Source organism: Capricornis sumatraensis, chromosome 3, assembly GCF_032405125.1.
Source record: "Capricornis sumatraensis isolate serow.1 chromosome 3, serow.2, whole genome shotgun sequence".
Taxonomy (NCBI): domain Eukaryota; kingdom Metazoa; phylum Chordata; class Mammalia; order Artiodactyla; family Bovidae; genus Capricornis; species Capricornis sumatraensis.
The window spans coordinates 166016281-166036323 of NC_091071.1; the positions used below are offsets into that span (position 1 = coordinate 166016281).

Sequence of the window (20043 nt, forward strand, 5' to 3'; positions counted from 1 at the left end):
GGGCTTGCTGGCCCAGAATCCCACACCTCTGCCTGCTGCCTGACAGGCAAGAGGGGAAAGAAATACAAGACACAGGCTTATTGGGAGTATAAAAATAGGAATTTTTTTTCCTCATAATCACATCAATTATCAAAGAAAGAAACAGTATGTAACAAAAATACAAAGCTCTGGTGGATTTTTTTGTTTTTGTTTTTGCCCCTCACCCATCCCTCCCATACAGCTACTTCCCAGGGAGCCCCTGGCTGAAGCCTGAATGCTGTCCCTGGGTCGTCCTGGGGCTCAGGAGAACCGGTGGTCTAGGTCCCTCTGGGGGTTGGCCGAGTACGAGTAGGCCTTGCCCAATACCAGGCGGTCCCGCAGCAGCTTGAAGAAGGCGTAGTAGTTGCTGAAGAGGATTAGCGCCAGTGAGATGGTCTGGTGCCACTTGTCGGAGGACATTAAGGAGTATAGCTGGTAGACGATGACCGCGCCCTCCAGCAGCAAAAGGATGTTCAGGATCCGCAGGGGTTTGCTGAAAAAGAACTGCCCAGGAAGAGAGTAGGCATGGACTGGAAAGCAGGCTCCAGAAATCTGCCTTTTGGATGGGGGTTCTGGGTGGCCAATGAAGGGGTCAAACTCTTGGGGCCCCATGCAGACTCGGGTGGGGAGTCGGACTTCATGGGGTTGGGTATGGACCTTGTCACCTATCTGCCTTTATTTGTGGGCCACTGCCTCCCTGGGACTTCTCGGTGGCCCACTGGTTACAACTCCACCTTCCAATGCAGGGGGCATGGGTTTGGTCCGTAGTCAGAGAACTAAGGTCCCACATTCCGTGGGTACAGCAAAAAAAAAAAAAAAAGATGACTACTGCTTCCTACATAGTTGTTTAAGATCCTGATCAACTTCTGCCTTTTCTCAGAAGCTTTTCTTGAGAGGTCTGACTTGTCCTATCAAACTTTTTCTGGTTGAAAAGCAGTATGTGACCTTCTGGGTACTGTCAGGCCTGAACAATGTAGCATTTTATGACAGAGACATGTAAAGTTATTATAGACTCCACAGCCTGAGTCCTTTACTACTGCATGTGCAGCATTCCTCAGCTAGGCCAGAAGCTTCCAGGGAACATGGACACATATCACTCTTACCTGATGTGCACAGGGCAAGGTAGAATATAGAGGACTAAGAAAAACTTTCTGATCAATTTGAAAGAATGATCAATGTCCAGGGATCATGATTCTGCAGGGGCCAAGGTACCTATACCTCAAGAGCTAATGATAGGATGGGAGGAGGAGTGGCAAGGAACAGGAGCCCAAGAGACCAGCAAGCCAGGCTCAGCTCTGCACCCGGCAGCTGCAGGACCTTGGGCAGGTCCCCTTCCTGTCTGGACCTCAGGTTTCTCTACTGGGAAATAAAGAGATGAGGCCAGACCTATGGTTTTTCAAACTGTGTTCCTTGGAGTCCCAGGTTCCAGGGGGGTCTTTTAGGAGCTACTGGAGTGTTGAGCGGGACGTAAAGGGAGTTCCAACCCTTTCAAGCAGAGCTGCACTGTGAGGTCCTATATACTGAACTTTAGTTTGACTGTATTGGAAGAAAGGATTCTGACAGTAAAATAAGTAAATGAAATTCACCAGCCTAGATGATTTTGAGCAGCCCTTTTCATTGTGCTGAGTCTGTGAGTTAATACCATTAATTCCCAGGTTTCTCAGTAAGGCATCCTTGGAACAAGTTAAACTCTCTGAGTCAATTTCAATACCTGAAAACTGGGATAGCCCAGGTACTTCTCTCTTACACAGGGTTCTTTCTGATGAAGCCTGAACGGGAGGGTTCATGGGAAGTGCTGACCACAGGGCCTGGCACACAGTAAGAGTGATGACTGTAAGGATTTTCACCACCAGGAACCCCTCCTTTCATTGTATTATCTTCTCCATCCAAAGTTTTCAAAGATCGGGTGCCAAGTGTGCTGTAGTGACAAGTGATCATCTGTATGACTGTCCTTGTGCACTGCACGGGTGCACTCTCTTATTTTAGATTTGGGAACTATGGAAAATAGCCTTCTCTTGCTATGACATCACCTTCCTGCCCAGCTGACCCTCCTGCCCTCTAGATCAGGCACCACCCCTCCTTCCCAGTGGAGGAGACTCACGTGGAACCGGAAGTGGGAGACGTCGGAGGGAATGGCCACGTTGTAGTGGCCCACTGCTTTGTAGACGTTCTTGCTGTGCTTCACCAGCACTCCCTGTGGCCACATGCATTCTTCAGTCCACCTGGAGGCACAGACCAACAGAGCTCCTTATGTCCAGCTCACCCACACGAGGAGATGTGGACAGACTGGGCATGGGGGAACCACCAGGGCTCTCCTCTCATTTCTGTCACGTAGATACAATGACTTTCCTTTTCTGGGTCTTAGCTGCCTCTTCGGAGAAGGCAATGGCACCCCACTCCAGTACTCTTGCCTGGAAAATCCCATGGACGGAGGAGCCTGGTAGGCTGCAGTCCATGGGGTCGCTGAGGGTCGGACACGACTGAGTGATTTCACTTTCCCTTTTCACTTTCATGCATTGGAGAAGGAAATGGCAACCCACTCCAGTGTTCTTGCCTGGAGAATCCCAGGGATGGGGGAGCCTGGTGGGCTGCCATCTATGGCGTCGCACAGACTGGGACACGACTGAAGTGACTTAGCAGCAGCAGCTGCCTCTTCTGTAAAATGGGTTAGGAATCGCAAGAAATTCATTGCACTGGAATCAGAACATTTAGGGCTGACATTCATGTCTCTGACAGATTTCAAGAAAACCCTTTTCCCTCTTCCCTGGGGTCATTTTCTTCATCTAGCCTCCTGTCAGCCTCACTTCTAGCCTCCAGGCATTCCACTGCACAACTGCCCAAGTGGTCTTTGTAAAATACCAAGATGAGCCTGACCAGTTTCTCCTCAAAACCCTCTGAAGGCTTGCCGGTGCCCTTGGAGTCAAGCCCCGAGGGTGTGTTCTGGCCTCCAAGGCCCTGTAAGGCCTTCCATGACCCGCACCACACAGCGCCTGCTCAGGCCACCCAGAACTGCCTCTAGTTCCTCCAGCATGCCTGACTGCTCCTGTCTCTCCTTCAGCGTGCTCCCTCTAGCTGCCATGCCCTTCCTGACACCTTATCCTTCTGGCAGGCTCTATGCTGCTGCTGCCAAGTCACTTCAGTCTTGTCCGACTCTTAGAGACCCCATGGACTGCAGCCCACCAGGCTCCTCCGTCTATGGAATTTTCCAGGCAAGAGTACTGGAGTGGGGTGCCATTGCCTTCTCTGGCAGGCTCTATGTCATCTTTCAAAACCCAATATCCTTCAGAAAGTCTCTGTCAAACTCCCCACAGAGTTCAGCATCTTTGAAATGGTTTCTGAAGCTACTGCTATTGGCCCACTTTCTCCAGTGTGTTGTCATTTATTTATTTCCCTGTATCCCTCACTAGTCTGGGAGGACTGAAGGGAAGGGATGGCGACCAGTTCACATCCGTGTCCTCAGAGCATGTCTGTGTCCTCAGAGCATGCCACACAAGAGGCCTGGCACAGAGAGGCCCCCACAGGGCATGTGAAGAAGGTTGTGAGACCAGTGAATTTTCTTCCATTGTTCTTTGAGATCTCCCAGAAACTCCAAAGGGTCCTGGGCCAGTTAACTGAGAATCACTGTCTCCAAGAAGCTCAGTCTCATTGAGCTATTGGTTCTTTCATTTAAAATACAGTTACCATGTTATTTCTCAGGTTTGATCCCTGGGTTGGGAAGATTCCCTGGAGAGGGAAATGGCAACCAGCTCCGGTATTCTAATCTGGAAAATCCCATGGACAGAGGAGCCTGGAGGGCTACAGTCTAAGGGGCCGCAAAAGAGTCAGACACAATTGAGTGCGCACACACACCCATGTCATATGTAATAATATGGATGAAACTCACAGAGAATTTGCAGAATGAAAGAAGCTGGGCCCAAGAACATCTACTGATTTACTTTATGTGAAGTTGTAGAACAGAGAAAACTAGCCTATGGTGAAATGAAATGAAAGATGGTTGCCAGAGAGAGGGGGTCCTTGGGAAGGGCCAGGAGGAATTTTCTGATTCTTTCCTGATTGGCTGAAATTTTCTGATAGGCTAGAAATGTTCTGTATCTTGATAGGGATGGGTTACATGGTGTGTATGCCTTTCATCAAAACTCAAAGAACTGTGCACTTTTTAAGACTTAAACATTTCAACTGTATGGAAATTTTACCTTAAAAAAACACAACAAAACAACTATACACAAAAAACACAAAAGATCTGCTGTGGACCAATCACAAGCCAGGCATTTTGCCAGGAGTGAGGAGATGGCCAAGTGCTTGACAGACAAGGACCCTGACCTCCAAGAGCTTTAGTCCTGGAATGATGGGCAAGTAACCAAGCAAACACAGCAGAAAGTGTTAGGTGCAATGCTCACAGTTCTGTGCGGGTGGGGGAGGCAGAGCAGGGACACTGAACCTGTCCTGGAGGGGTCAGGAAAAGGGCTCCTGGAGGAAGCCACGTGCAAGACAATGAATAAGAACTAAGCAGGAACGGAAAGTTGGAAAGGGCATTCGAGGCAAAACATGTATCAAATTCAAAAGTCTGGGTACAGAAGTACAGACAGAATTTGAGGATCTGAAGAGACTGGGACTGGCTGGAGCAGAAGATAAGTCGGGTTAGGGGGAGAAATGGGGCAGAAAAGGCTGGCAGGAGCCAGTTCATCATGAGATGCCATGTGAAGGAGCTTGGATCTTACCTGCAGATCATGGTGAGCCATGGACAGGTTTATCCTTGTATTTAGCCATGTACTATCATTCTCTTTTACCCTCCTCTCAGAACCTTAAGCTAAGCCAAGCCCTACTTTGGCCCATTTGGCAATACCCATCTGCTTTCTGGACCACCTGGATAGAGGAGGGACCTTGACTGGCACGGAGGGCCAACATCAGGAGCCTGAGCCTCTGTGGCCGCCCTCTACAAACCCGTCTAGGGGCCTCTTCTCTGCCAGGCCTCGTGCTGGGCCCAAGACTCAGATGTGATACAGGGGTGGTCCCAGCCTCGAGGAGCTTCCAGTCTAATGGGGGAATACAGACAGAAAAATTAGCATAACTGGGGTGAAAATACTATGAAGAAGTGCTGTAGAAATGCTAAGCACCAGGAAGGAGGGGCCAGGCTGAGGGGAGGACAGCCCAGCCCCTCAGGGCTCCTGAGCGCAGTGACATTGGCCTCTGCTGACTCTAGTGCCATCCTGCAGCTGGGCCTCTTTTACCCCAATCAACCTAACCCTGTGTACATGCTTATCATGCGCACCTGCCAGTATACTCCTCAAGGGGTCTCATCTCAACTCTTGCCTCCTGCGGCTCTACTTCCCTGGCCAGGTTATGTCATCAACGAACACAGCACCATATCCTGTTAACCAAACTAAGGTTTCTTTAAGGCACACCTTGGAATGGGCCCCTCCACTGTTCAAAAACCGTCATAGCTCCCCTCTGCCTAGAGGTCAAAGTCCAAGTTCCTTCAAAAACCGTCATAGCTCCCCTCTGCCTAGAGGTCAAAGTCCAAGTTCCTTTGTCCAGTACACAGCACCAAGCCTGGGACGGATGAGGTAGACGCAACGCTTGCTGAAAGAGTAGACGAGCCAATGACTGGATGGATGAGTGAGCGGAAGGAGGAAGTAACGAATGAACAAGCACATCAGCCGAGCAGTGAGTACGTAAGTCAGCGAATGAGAAAGTCAACGAGTCTAGGAATTTACTACCTGCCCCCTTCCTATCTCCAAGACACTGCAAGGTACCCAGCGACAGGGGGCATGTCCTTCCTGGGCCCTGCCACATTCTACTCTGGCTAGGAGGCTTAGCATACAAGACATGCTCAGTAACTATTTGCTGGCTGACTGAATGAGCTGATGGCAAGGGCGGGGTGGGGCTGGGGTTAAGCAGAGAAGGGCAGACTCACGGGTGCTGCAGCACGTTGGAGCACAGCGCCGGGTCCACCTTCTGCCAGCAGCCCAGGTGGGCAGCGGCCTTGTGCAGCAGGTCGCAGTAGCTGGCAGGCAGCAGGTGCTGCATGAGGATCACCGAGGTGCTGATGGACACCAGCAGGAAGAGCTCGCAGGACCAGCGCTTGTCATAGTAATGTGTGTTCTGGAGGCGGCGGGAGGTGAGTGAGACCACAGACACCCGTAACGGCCTCACGCCATCCCCTTCCCTGACTCCCTCTTTCCTCGGAGATCAGGACAGCCCCAGACAGACCTCAGGGTGCCCTGACACCGAAGATCAAACACCTAACAAAGGCAGCTTAATCATGGGCTTAAACCCTGAGCCCACTACTCAGCTTTCTCTTTTTTTTTTTGGGGGGGGGGGTAAGAAATAGATCTATTTAGAGAGAAATACACTTCACAGAGTGTGGGCCAACCTAGAAGGCAAGAGTCCTCAGTTTTCTACAAAGAAAAATTACTCTCACTCTGAGCCAGAGAACAGGTCCTGGGATTCAACAGAAATGAGCTCAAATCTTGGCTCCGCTGCTTAGTCACTATGTGACCTTGGGCAAGTCACTTTACTTCTCTGCAGTCTAGTTGCCTCATCTGGCAAATGAGGACAAGAGTAGCCACCTCTGAGAGGCGTGAGGAGGATACTACTACTCAAGAAAGCTCTACCATTTTGCCCAACAGACGTGAAGTCTTCCCAACCCCCAATCCATCAGTGCAGCCCATCTTGGGAAAAATGTGACGACGAGCTGGCTAGGGATGTGCGTTCCCAGAAGGCGGCACAAGCCAGAGGGGGAGCATAGGCTTTTGGAGTCACCCAGATCTGGATGAATCTGGCTTTTGGACTTAATGATAGAGTGGGATGCTGTGACGTGCCTGGGCTGAAACAGCCACACTGGAATACAAAGTGACTCCTTTCTGTTTTCAAGTATCATGAACAACCATGCTGTGTGCCCCTCACTGGCTGGGTGACCTTGTGTGGGCCATGTTCATTTGGCAAGCCTTGTTTTTTCCACTCTGAAATGGAGGCATTTGGGATTGACATGTATGTCTTGCTATATATTTAAAATGGATAACCCTCAAGGCCCTACTGTGCAGCACAGGGAACTCTGCTCAATGTTACATGGCAGCCTGGACAGGAGGGGAGTTTGGGAGAGAAGGGATACCTGTGCATGTATGGCTGAGTCCCTTTGCTGTCCCCCTGAAATGGTGGCGTCATTGTTAATCTGCTATGCTACTGCTAAGTCGCTTCAGTCGTGTCTGACTCTGTGCGACCCCATGGACAGCAGCCCACCAGGCTCCTCTGTCCACAGGATTCTCTAGGCAAGAATACTGGAGTGGGTTGCCATTTCCTTCTCCCTAATACAAAAGAAAAAGTTTAAAAAATATATAAATAAAAGGGAGGCAGTAGTCACTCCGGCCCTCGAGAGAACAGATGGGAATCTCATCAAGAGCAGCAGCCTCGTTTCTGCAAGCAGGAGGGCTCCTGGAGGCAGCAGGAGGGGTCCCGGGCAGACCCCTCCTCTCCCTGCGCTAAGCTACGCACCTTCACGAACCAGACCGGCACAAAGGCCACGTAATAGGCGCTCAGCATGGCGCTGACCAGCACCTCCTTCATGCGCCAGTTGAAGTCCATCTTGAGGAACTCCACCTCGCTGCGGATGAGGCTGGGCGACAGGCAGCAGGCGTGGGTGGGCATGGCATCGGGGCCGTACAGCTGCTTCGTGTGCTGCTTCCACGTCTCCCGCAGTGTCAGCAGGTAGTCCCGGCTCCGCGCCAGGCCACTAACCGCCTCCCGGGGACCCATGGAGGCCATGTGGCTGAAGAGGTTTGTCTTGCGGAGGTCACAGTTCAGCTGCAGGAACGGAATGTACATCCCAAACCTGCTGGGGAAGACAGTGGTCAGGGCAGGCCTGGCCACGGGCCAGGATCCCAACCCTTAACCACCCAGGGAATCTTCTTTCCTCCCTGGGCTTTAGCTCTCCTGGCTGCTCCGAGGGGAGTTCTACCAGTCCTTAAAGCTATCCAGCCTCCCAGCCAGTGATCAGTCATTCAACAACCGTGTTAGCCCTGCATACGGAACAAGCCCTGTATGGAGTGGCCTCCCAGTAGGAGGCAAGACCCGAGTGTCAGCCCTCCGAGTCTACTGCTGTCCAGCAGGAGTCATGATAGCACTCATTCCCTGGGCACATCCTGAGCTCCAGATGCTACACTAAGTTCTTTACACGCACTCTCTTCTGTTTCTCCTAACTCTGTGTTAGGGACTCTTATTTTGTGCCCTTTTCAGCAGAGGAAGCTGTGGTTCAGAGAGGTGGAGGAATGGCTTTGGAAAAGTCACACAGTCAGTAAGGAAGTTATAGAGCTGGGGTTCAAATCCGGAACTGTCAGGTACCCGAGATCAAGACAGACACTCAACAAACACTAAAAGCAATTCATTAATTAAAAATGTACATGGTACCACAAAAGAGAGGTAGATGTGGCCAAGGATGCCTATAAGGGCAGCTCTTAAGTTTACAGAGGGGGACAGTTCAGGAACAGTATTTGTTGTGTGTCTATTATGTACTAGGCACTGAAACAGGCCCTTAAACAGTATAAACTCCTTCTGAGGCTTAAGTTAAGGGATGGAGTGTGTGGCTAATATAATTTAAGGAGGAAATTAGACGACTCATAGCTAGGAAGAGTAGATAACTAAAGCAGGTAAGTGCCAGGCACAGCACACGGAACGTCCTTATAGGTTCTCTTTACAGGCATTCCTCGTTTTAGCTTATGCTACGCTACATCGCTTCAGTAGTGTTGGACTCTTTGCAACCCTGTGAACTATAGGCTACCAGGCTCCTCTTTCGATGGGATTCTCCAGGCAAGAATACTGGAGCTGGTTGCCATGCCCTCCTCCAGGGGATCTTCCCGACTCAGGGATAGAACCCATGTCTCATTATGTCTCCTGTATTGGCAGGCAGGCTCTTTACGACTAGTGCCACCTGGGAAGCCCTTAGGGCCTCTCAGTTTCCCCAGGTCCTCAGACAGCTCCAGAAGGGTCCCTGGGCTGCCACCAGGAGCTACAGCCAATGAAAACTCTACTTTTTCTTATCTATAGTAATGTTCTCTTCCCTTATTCTGAACTTCTAAGAGGGGATATAGTGTTCTTAGGCACTCATATAATTAGCCTCTTTGGCTTTTTGCTTTCTGATCTATCTAATGGGAATGCTACTACTTTCCCTGCATTAAGATTCAAGTAAGATAACAGATAGGGCTTGCCTCGTGGCTCAAATGGTAAAGAATCCACTTGCAATGTGAGAGACCTGGGTTCAATCCCTGGGTTGGGAAGATCCCCTGGAGAAGGACATGGCAACCCACTCCAGTATCCTTTCCTGGAGAATCCCCATGGACAGAGGAGCCTGGCAGGCTGCAGTCCATGGGGTCGCAAACAGTTGGACATGACTGAGCGACTAAGCACAGCACAGCACAGCACAGCATTAGTTAACAGAGAATTTTGGTCAAGAGCATAATCTTTGGGATCAAACAGGCCAGTGTTAAAACCCCAGCTCTGCCACTTACTAGTGCTATGATTTAGGACAAACTATATAACCTCTTGGAGAAGGCAATGGCACCCCACTCCAGTACTCTTGCCTGGAAAATCCCATGGATGGAGGAGCCTCGTGGGCCGCAGTCCATGGGGTCGCTAAGACTCGGACACGACTGAGCGACTTCACTTTCACTTTTCACTTTCATGCACTGGAGAAGGAAATGGCAACCCACTCCAGTGTTCTTGCCTGGAGAATCCCACGGACGGGGGAGCCTCATGGGCTGCCGCCTATGGGGTCGCACAGAGTCGGACACTACTGAAGCGACTTAGCAGCAGCAGCAGCAGCATATAACCTCTGTGAGCCTCGGTTTCCTTAACTTGCTTTAATTGACATAGCTTGTATTGATTCTCTATTATGCTAACGTTTTCATAAATACTCTTTAATTGTTAATCTTCGTAACAATGCCCAGCATGGTGTCTGACCCAGAGTAGAACAGCAGTACAATTTTGTTTAGAAAAGAAAGAGGCCAGTGATTCTGTGAGACAGAAAAGAACCCTGAAATGGGATTCCCAAAGCACTCCTCAGGATACTCGGTGGGAATGAGGGGGTGGGCACCTAGACGAACACACACGGGCTCAGACTCCAACTTAAGGACAAGTACTTAAGAACTGTCCTGGCTTTGCCGCTAAGAAGTGCAGATACAATTACATTGTTTGATAACAGCTAACGGCTGCTTTGACAGGTCAAAAGTTAGAAACATCTTCACATGCATTCTCTTTCATCCTCTCCATCCAAGATGTGACAGTATCCGTGTAGAAAGTAAATAAAGAAAAGTAGAAAATAAATTCATATCAGCAAAAAGGACGGGAGTGGGGGTTATCGGTACATAACTGATTCTGACAAACTTAGATGGCAGATGGAAGCATGTTGACAAATGATGCAGTCATCCTCTGCAGCAGCATGTCCAACAGAAATATGAGTCACATATATACTTTTACATTTTCTAGTAGCCACGTTGAAATAAGAATTAACTTTGTACTCTTTTATTTAACCTAATATATATAAAATATTGTCATTTCAACATATAAAATGATTATTTGTGATATATATGAGATATTTTACTCCCTTTTTGTTTTTTTGTGCTAAGTCTTCAGAATCTGGAGTATATTTTACACTAATAGTACATTTCAATTAAAACTAGCTTATTTTAAATGTTTAATAACAATAGGCAGCTAGAAATTACTAAACTAGATAGTGTAGGGCTGGATTTGTCATGAGAGGGCTACGCTGCGGGCAGGAGCTGATCTGTCTAGAGTGACCCAGCAGAGACTGGCTTGAAGTGGGCACCTTTGATTGAGGGTAGAAGTGAGAAGCAGAGCTGAACAAACTGGATTAAAAACAATCTGTATTCATGAGTCATTCCCTTTATTCTCCTACACAACTTACACAACCGGTCCTGAAAAATTCTTCCCTAAAGAAACTGAACAAACTGGGAATTGAGGTCTTCAATGAGGGCATTCCAGAGTAATACCTCTCTCCCCTTTCTAGACTATGGGGGCCCATAGCCTAACAACTAGCACCTTACTCACTGGTCCTAAAGCAAAGTATACCAGCCAGTGTGCCCTGCCCACATACTCAGAACTCCCAGTCAAACCTCCCATTCAGGTATACAATGGCAGACAGAGAAAAAAAATGCATTCCAAGCTACTCAGTCCTCAACTTTAAAAAATTTTTCTTCTGGTAAGAAGTGGATTTATTTAGAGAAGAACACTCCACAGACAGAGTGTGGGTCATCTCAGAAGGCAAGATCAGCCTCCACTCTTAACTGTAACCAGACAACCAAAGAAAGTAACTATACTTAGCAAACTAGCAGCATGAAACAGGAAAGCTGATTCAGTGGAAGGACAAAATTGAAGGGACACAAGAGATTTTAAAACCAAGAACAGAATGCTATGAGAAAAGATCAATCAGAAAACAAAGAGGCCTCGGAGATGAAAAATAAGATTGCCGAAAAAAATCCCAATAAAAAAGCTGGAAGATAAAGTTGAGAAAATCCCCCTAAAGGCAAAGTAAAAAGAGAGAGAGAAAGACAGCTAGAGAAAGAGAGAGAAATCAAGAGGGGAGGGAGGAAAGGAGAGGAAGAAAGGGAGAGAGATGAAAAGTATGACAGACAGTATAAGAGAAACAGATGACCAATCTATGAGGTCTACCATCCGATGAAGAGAAGTCTTAGAACAGAAAAAAATGGAAGGGGAGATATTATCAAAGAAACAGTAGAAGACAATTTCCCTGACTTGAAGAGACACCTAAACCTCAGGGTTAAAAAAGTCCTAAAGTACTGATAAGATGGAACGACAAAAGCGCCACATCAGACACATTCTTGTGAAACTTCAAATAATAAAAAGATAAACAGAATATTCTTAAAAGCTTTTAGAAAGGAAAAAACAAGTCTTCTACAAAGTAACTGGAATCAAACTAGCATCAGATATCTCATTAGAAACACTGGCTGCTAGAGACAATGGAGCAACATCTTCAAAATTCTGAGAGAATATGAATTTGAACTTGAAAATCTATATTAGGCCAAACCATCAATCAAGTATGAGGGCAGAATAAAGATATTTTTAGACATGCTAGGAAAAGAATGTATATACCTCCCACATACCCCTTGTTAAGGAAATTACCTGGTGATAATGCACTCCAGCAAAATAAGGGAGAAAACCAAGAAAGAGGAAGACATGGGATCCAGGAGACAGTAGACCCAACCCAGAAGGGCAGTGAAGGAAAGTCCCAGGCTGAGAGCTGTACAGTAGGCCTAAAGAGCAGCCACTCCAGACTGGAGCAGGAGGATGGAGGGCTCCAGGAGGGATGTCTCTGGGGGGAAATATGGACTCTAGGCAACAGGCAGCATGACTGACAGGCTGGATAAACTTGAGGATATGTTGAAGGCCCATCATTCTTTTGTCAAGCAGAAAAAATAAAGGCAATTAGAAACTCCAAGAAAAATAACAGCTATATGAGAAAGTTACAATCTAAATATGAAGCAAACTAAAATGTGGCATGATTTTAAGCAATTGATGACATGTAAGGAAAGAGAAACCATTTGCCCTTGACACTAGGAACATTCTTTTTTTATGAGGCCCAAGATTAGAATTCAGGAACTACAGAGAAAGACTATCTTTCTATGCACACTACTCAGTCCTGCAGTGAATAACAGCTTCATACTCATAAAAATATCAAGGCCACTTATTGGTTTTTAATCTTTAGAATTAGCCCAAAGAATGGAAGACTTAAACATGGCTATGTAGGAGAATGTGAATGTCAAATGTGACAACAGAGTACAGCTGCCAGGAAGTGATACGAGGAAGAGGGGAGGAAAAGAATTGATGGGTAGGGCTCTGAATACAATAATCTTACATCACGGGATTAAGACACTGACTACTGCTGATGGAATAAAAAATACTGACACTCATATTATTGAAAAAGAGGACCAATAGGAAACTGAAAATAATAATAATTGCCAAATACTAGGAACAGCATGGATAGAAGGTGAACTAAACCTTCAACTGTCATTGCAGGAAATTGATGGACATGTGCATGTAGGGGTGTGTACGAGTGTGTGTGTTGTGTGTGTGTGTGTGGTATGCTTGTATATAAAGAACATTTATTTCCAGGATATATAAGAAACCAGAAACACTGGCGGTTACCCCTCAGAAGGGAAACTGGGGAGTAGCTGGGAAAGAGGAGTTAAAGGAAGGATTTATCATTCTACATTCTTTTATACATTTTGCAATTTTAATGATGTAAACCTATTACCCCACTATAAAATCAATCAATAAATATTTAAAGAAATAAACAAAAGCACAAGGACATTAGAATTATGGAGGTGACTCAAAAAACACTTAAAACCAGAAACCGTGAAAGAGGTTGCCTATGAGAAGTGGGACTAAAAATCTGGAGGGTAGAGTTAAAGGCTGTTTTCCATCATAAGTTATTTTTAGCTGCACTGCATGGCTTGCAGGCTCTTAGTTCCTCAAATAGGGATCGAACCTGTGCCCTTGGCAGTGAAATTGAAGTCCTAACCACTGGACCACCAGGGAATTCCCATCATCATCAGCTTTCTAGCACTACTGGATTTGATCATACATTATATATACTTGTCTCGTATTAATACAAACTCAAAAAGTTAAATAATATAAAATAAAGCAAAACATGAACACTGGGTAACATTTGAGTAGTGTCTAGAAAGGGCTGAATTAAGGCAATTTTTAACATTTCTTTCAGTACAACCCTGGAGGACCATTTGTTAGTATCTATCTATAATGTAAAGCATGTCTTTTGGTGCAGTAATTCTACTTTTGGGAATCTGCTATACAGAAATATTGGATAAATGTGCAAAGATGTATGGAGAAGAATGTTCCCTGTCTCACTGTTTTCAACAGAGAAAAGCTAGAAACAACTCAAAAATCCACCAATAGAATACAAAACAAAACACACGGTGGAAAGTCTGTTCAATGGAATACTGTGAAGTAAAGAAGTGAAGTCGCTCAGTCGTAGCCGACTCTTTGCGACCCCATGGACTGCAGCCTACCACTCTCCTCCATCCACGGGATTTTCCAGGCAAGAGTACTGGAGTGGGTTGCCATTTCCTTCTCCAGAGGCTCTTCCCGACCCAGGGATCGAACCTGGGTCTCCTGCATTGTAGGCAAACGCTTTACCGTCTGAGCCACCAGGGAAGTCCTATGGAATACTATGAGGCCAATAAAAAAATGAGACAGACCCATATATAGTGCCATGGAAAAATATCCACCTTTTATGACCATGTGAAAATGTAATAAATTATACAATATCATACATAGGGATTAATCCCATTTCTGTTTTTAAAAAACGTATGTGTGTATACTTGCACAGGAAAAATGTGGAAGGACACACTGCAAAATACAGTTTTCTAGAGGACTGAGATTATGTCGGATTTTCATTTTCTATGTTAAAAGCCTCTGTAAAGTTTATATTTTTATATGACACACATATCTCTGACAATTAAAACTCAGTTATAACTGAAGCAAGTGTGACTGGGCTCCGATCATGACAGTGCCCTTTTGGTCATGCAGGGGAGAGAGAGAGTTTCCCAGGGAACAGAGATGGACTGGCCTGAAGAGGTTCATGATTCAGAAAGCCTAGGGGTTGGGAAATGACTGTGAATGCCCCGGCAGCCAGGAGCCTGCCCCAGGAACAGCCAGGGTGGAGATCTTGCCAAAGCTCTCCCCAATTCCAGGCCAGGAAGGGGCAGGCCTGGGCTTCTCCCAGAAACAGTCTTCCCATCCTCAACTATCTGGGTTCTTGCAAGATGGAGGAAGAGGGTGAGCAAAGTAGACACACAGACAGACATACAGATATGCATGTGAAGACACACATGCACACACACACACGCTTCATTCACAGACATCCACACAGAAACATGCACACACACACAGATGTGTGCATGCACACAGACCTGGGGGAGGCACCGAGAGGTTACACAAACACCAAGACGCACAAAGAAACAGAAAGAAGCAGAGAAAGAGGAAAGAAGAGAGAGCAAGACGAAGCCTGTGCATCCCTGCTCTGGAGCTGTGGACGACACACCCAGATCTGAGCCCCCTTCTGACCTCGCCATCAATGGCACCTTGGGGAAATTAGGCCTGCCGGCTCAGTTTCTGCTCCTGCAAAAGAAGGGTAATCATCCTAGTCTCAGGGTGGTGCTATCGGACAGTGTGAGAAGGTTCTGTCGCTGCCTGAGTGTCGGCTGGGCATGGGGGGCCCGGGGCCCAGCAACTCTTGGGGCAGAGGTCAGGAGCAGGTGCTGGGCAGTGAGGGGTGAAGTGACGGGTACTCACGGATAGCAGAGGAACAGGAGGTTCAGGAAGGAGTAGGTCCTGAAGAGGTGAATGAGGGAGCGGCACAGACTCCAGCCTGTTGCCGTGAGAACGGTGAAACGGGTGAGGAACAGCAGGATGGAGCGAAAGAGGGTGACCTTCCCCCTCTGAGAAGCCTGAGTCAGGGGAGATAGGACGGGATGGGGCCTTGGATGGAGGTCATGGGGGCTGTGCCCAAATCCCACCCAGCATGGCCCATGATTCCCTCCCCTGCAGGGTGGGCAGAACCTGTCATGGCAAATCCTTTCCCTGGACGCCCAGAAAACTCCAAGAGCCAACAGGATGAACACTCTTCAGCCGAGTTCAAAGGGAGCCCCCAAGGAAAGGCCTCAGGGATCAAGGGCTGGGAATGCCTCCGTGGTGCCCCCAGGGGGTAAAGGGGAGTCCCAACGTCCCCAGGCCAGCCTCTGGGACCCAATCACCTCCTTCACGATGGACCCAATGAAGCGGCGGCCCAGAACGATGGTGGTCACCATTAGCAAGTTGAAGTCGATCAGGTGGAAATTCTGTCGGGGGCAGAGGCTGGGGTTCACGTGGGTCCCCTGCCCATATGTGGGCTTTTCATGTGCCCACCTCCCCCTGCCCAGTCCTTTCCATTGGGACTGTCCCCACTCTCTGACCTTCACAGGCCTCCAGCTGAGTCAGACCAGGAAAATACCTAGAGGAGTGGAACAGGACCCAGAGGAGGGAAGTGGGACAGTCCCTGGAGACAAGAGAGTGGCATGTGAGCCCTCCTGCTCTGCTCACCCAGCCCCTGCCCCGCTCCTGCACAGAGCTCATTCCTCTCCTTGAAATAACCATGTATGCCTGCTCCCTGAAAGGACTTAAGACTCTGTGCTCCTTGACACAAAATCTGAGTCAGATTCATCTCTGCTGCCCTTACGGTGTGTAGAGTGATGCTGAGCACATTGGGGTGAGTGTTCAGATGTCATCGGTTCCTTTTACACCTCCCATGCCCAGTGTGAGGCCAAACACACAGGGTGCTGGGCGAGATAAGCTAAACTGAAACCAAACGTGTCACTCACTCACATATACGCACACACAGTGGGGCCTAGCTGGGCACCTACCAGGGAGGTGTGGGAGGGCGGGTGGGAGGGCGGATACCACCACACTGTCTTGTAGATGTTGATGTAGTGGACGAAGAGGGCTATGAGCTGGCAGAAGAAGAGCTGCAATTCAAACAGAATGCTGGCCTGGACTGGCAGCTCAGGGATCTTGCAGTGCTGCAGGGGCACGACAGTCTGGGTGGCCAGCGGAGGGCTGGAGAGGCCCGTCCCCGAACTGCTCCTGGGGGTGAGAGGGCACAACATCAGAAGCTGACTGGAGAACCCTACCAAGAGGGGCTTCTGAGGCACAGGACCGTGGGGCAGGCTCAGAAAAGCAGCCGGCAGCAAGGATGGATGGAGTCCTCCTACTTCTTCTGCCTCTCAAAGAAGCTGACAGAGCCTTTCCCTATCCCTCCCTCATCTTTTTCAGGCTTTCCAACATTCCCCAGGAAGGAAAGGAAAGGTGAGGAGAAGGGGGCCCAGAGAGGGAAGACAACTTGTCCAAGCCACCAGTGAATTAGGAGCAGAACTGTGAGTGGAATCCAGGCCTTTGGGTTTATTATACTATGTCCCAAGGTATCTGTCCCAGGGACCGCCCTCACCCAGGGACTTTTCGGCTGCTCCCTGCCCTTTAAGCCCCCATCTGGCATCTGGGGTATCACATCCTAGGGCTCAGTCAGGGAGAGCTCTGTCCAAACTGCTCCTCTGAGCCCACAGGGAAGTACAAGAGACAGCAAGTAGTTTACCTGGTGCGGGAACGGACACTGGTGACCGATGCGCTGGAAGTGTGGCCCCCACCCGAGCCCCCAGAGGATCCTGGCTCACAGAGTGGATTTCGACAGTAGGATGTCCTGTTGGGACCTCTTCGTCCTCCTGCGGGGCTCAACATAAGGTAGATCCTCAAGCCAGAAGGCATATATCAAGGATAACAACCTGGTGTCTCATTTCGTCCCTCAATCCCAGAGACCCATGATCGGTTCCCCCGCCTACCGCTTCAAACACATATCCTGCCATTCTCTGCCTCGACCCCATGCTTCAGCCAGCCTGGTCTTTCTCTCCTTGAGCAAACCAAGCTTACTGCTACCTTCTGCGCTTGCTGTACTCTCTAGAGTACAGCATTCCCTGCCATTCTGTAGGTATCTGCCTCCTTAACTCTCTATCTTATTTCCATTTTTCTTTTCACAGTTCATTCTTCATCTTATTCATTTGTTAACATATTTTCTGCCTATCTTTTCCACTGGAATGGAAGGTCAGTGAGGTCTGTCTCTTTCACTGCTGTATCCCCTCCCTCTACCACAGTGCCCAGCCTAAGAGTAAGTGCTCAATAACAACATGTTGATGAGGGAATGAGTCCTGCAAGGTAGATTACCCAGATTAGTAAATTCAGTTTACACGGAGTCACAGGTGGTATGGGGGTCTGGGTTCTGTGCTCTTCGAGCTGGTATACGCAGCTCCTTTGGGATACTACTACAAGTCCCTGTAAGCTTACGATTCCTCCAGGACCCAAGATCTGGCTTAATGGGCATCCTGAACTCTCACAGTCAGGATTCAGGGCCTGAGCAAGTGTCAAGGGAGAATGGCATGGTTGTGAATCTAACACAGACCTACAACCTCTTTCTCTGGGCTGAGCAATTTAACCCAAGCTCCCAGGTCCTGCAAATAGCTCCTGCACAAAGCTCCTAGGCACCACCGCAGTCCTAAAGTTATGTGTGTTCTCAGTCACTTAAGTCGTTTCTGAAAGTTAATGTGTGTGTTCAGTGAGACCCCATGGACTGTAGCCTGCCAGGCTTCTCTGCCCACAGGATTTCCCAGGTAAGACTACTGGAATGGGTTGCCATTTCATTCTCCAGGGATCTTCCCAACCCAGGGATCAACCCTGTGACTCCTGCATTGGCAGGCAGATTCTTTACCGCTGAACCACCTGGGAAGCCCAAAGTTAAAGCCTTGTTCATATCTCCTCATGACCGCACAGCAGCCTCCACAGACACACACACCCCTTGCCCTAGCTTTTCTGCCTGGAAGCTTTACCCCAACGTTTCCAAAAAAGTTCTTGTCCAGGAACTTTGCCCGCAACTAGCCCCAGCAGCGCCAAAGTTCTGTTCATGTGCTACTGTACCTGGCTTAGAAAACCCCACACAGGCACCCTCAGTTCAAATGCTCTACCCACACCCACTCTCCTCTCTTTAGAAGCTCTGCACCCACATATAGCCTCTCAACCCAGAAGCCCCGCCTACACACAATTGTCAGCTCAGAAAACCCGCCCACAAGCCAATAGAAGCTTTCTGCCCAGAAGCCCGGCTCCAGAGGGGGCTCCCTTCATCTGGAAGGTCTCCTTTCCGCCCCACCTCCATAAAGCCCCTACTGCCCAGAAAATTTGCCCCTGTACCAGGGCCTACAGGCTAGGAGCTCCACCCTTAGCATGAAGGCCACGCCCACCGGCAGCCCCGCCCCACTCTAGCCCTGGACAGTGGGTCCTCATCAAAGCCCCCAGGAACCTCCGCATTTTAGAAGCCCCGCCCACCCCTGCAATGTCCCGCCCCCACAACAGAAGCCCCACCCGCAAAACGACAGGAGGGGGCGGGGTCCCCCTGGGCCCAACATCCCCTCCCCCTCCCCTCGCCGGGATCCTGTCCGCGTGGGGGAGCAAATAGCAGCCCGGCCATCCTGACCCCGGGGCCCGCCCGTTCCCGGGCCTAGCCGGACCCGTGCCGCTCACCCATCTCCTCCCCCCGGCGCTCTCCGCTTCGCCGCCGCAGCTCCTGCGGGCAATATGTCGGAGGCGACGGCGGCCGGGAGAGGACTAACCGCCGCAGCCCAGTCCCCGGGTATCAGCTGCGCGCTCCCGCCCCGCCGCCAAATTTGCATACAAGGCGGGCTAGAAGCTGAGAGCGCGCTTCTTAAAGGGACCGCCCGGGACAAAGGCAGTGCCGCGCGCTCTTTGTCTCGCGGTCTCCCACGCCCTTCCTGCAAATGCTGCTGGAAAACCCGAGAGGGAGGAGAACCTATCTCCATCTCTTCCCTTGCCTGCCTTCTCCTAGCACCTTTTCAGGGCCGAGGGAAGGGGCCAGAACCTCATCTTGGTTCCTGCATCCATGAGTGATCCACTGGCTCCTCAAACTGATCGCGTCCCAAATTGGACTTTCATCTTTCTCTTTGGCCTTACTGCTCTTAGTCCATCCCAATGAAAACTTGGGAGTCATTTCCCCCTTTTCCTTCTACCGCCGTATCCAGTCTTCCACCTAGTCTTCCTGATGGTCAGTTCAGTTCAGTCGCCCAGCCGTGTCTGACTCTGCGACCCCATGGACTGCCGCTTGTCAGGCTTCTCTGTCCATCACCAACTCCCAGAACTTGCTCAAACTCATGTCCGTCGAGTTTGGACATCGAACCACCTCATCCTCTGTCGTCCCCTTCTCCTTCTGCCTTCAGTCTTTCCCAGCGTCAGGGTCTTTTCTAATGAGTTAGCCCTTCGCATCAGGTGGCCCACAGTATTGAAGCTTCAGCTTCAGCATTATTTCTCACTTCTGAGAATATGTGAGGAAGAATATCCTTCTTTCACTACATTAGTTCAAATCCTAATTCTACCAGTTCCAAGACTTGG

The 20043-nt window shown here is 49.1% G+C and overlaps 1 protein-coding gene across 1 annotated transcript; it reads right to left on the minus strand.

The window, feature by feature from the left end:
* Nucleotides 1-200: 200 nt before the first annotated feature.
* On the minus strand, nt 201-19241 carry TMEM39B (transmembrane protein 39B). The gene is made up of 9 exons (XM_068968674.1): nt 19162-19241; nt 17192-17318; nt 16467-16686; nt 15822-15905; nt 15361-15515; nt 7510-7846; nt 5933-6120; nt 2120-2240; nt 201-522 (listed from the first exon to the last, which is right to left on the minus strand). The coding sequence occupies exons 1-9, from the start codon at nt 19163-19165 to the stop codon at nt 280-282; spliced, it is 1479 nt and encodes a 492-aa protein (XP_068824775.1). The 5' UTR covers nt 19166-19241; the 3' UTR covers nt 201-279.
* Between the last annotated feature and the right edge of the window lie 802 nt (nt 19242-20043).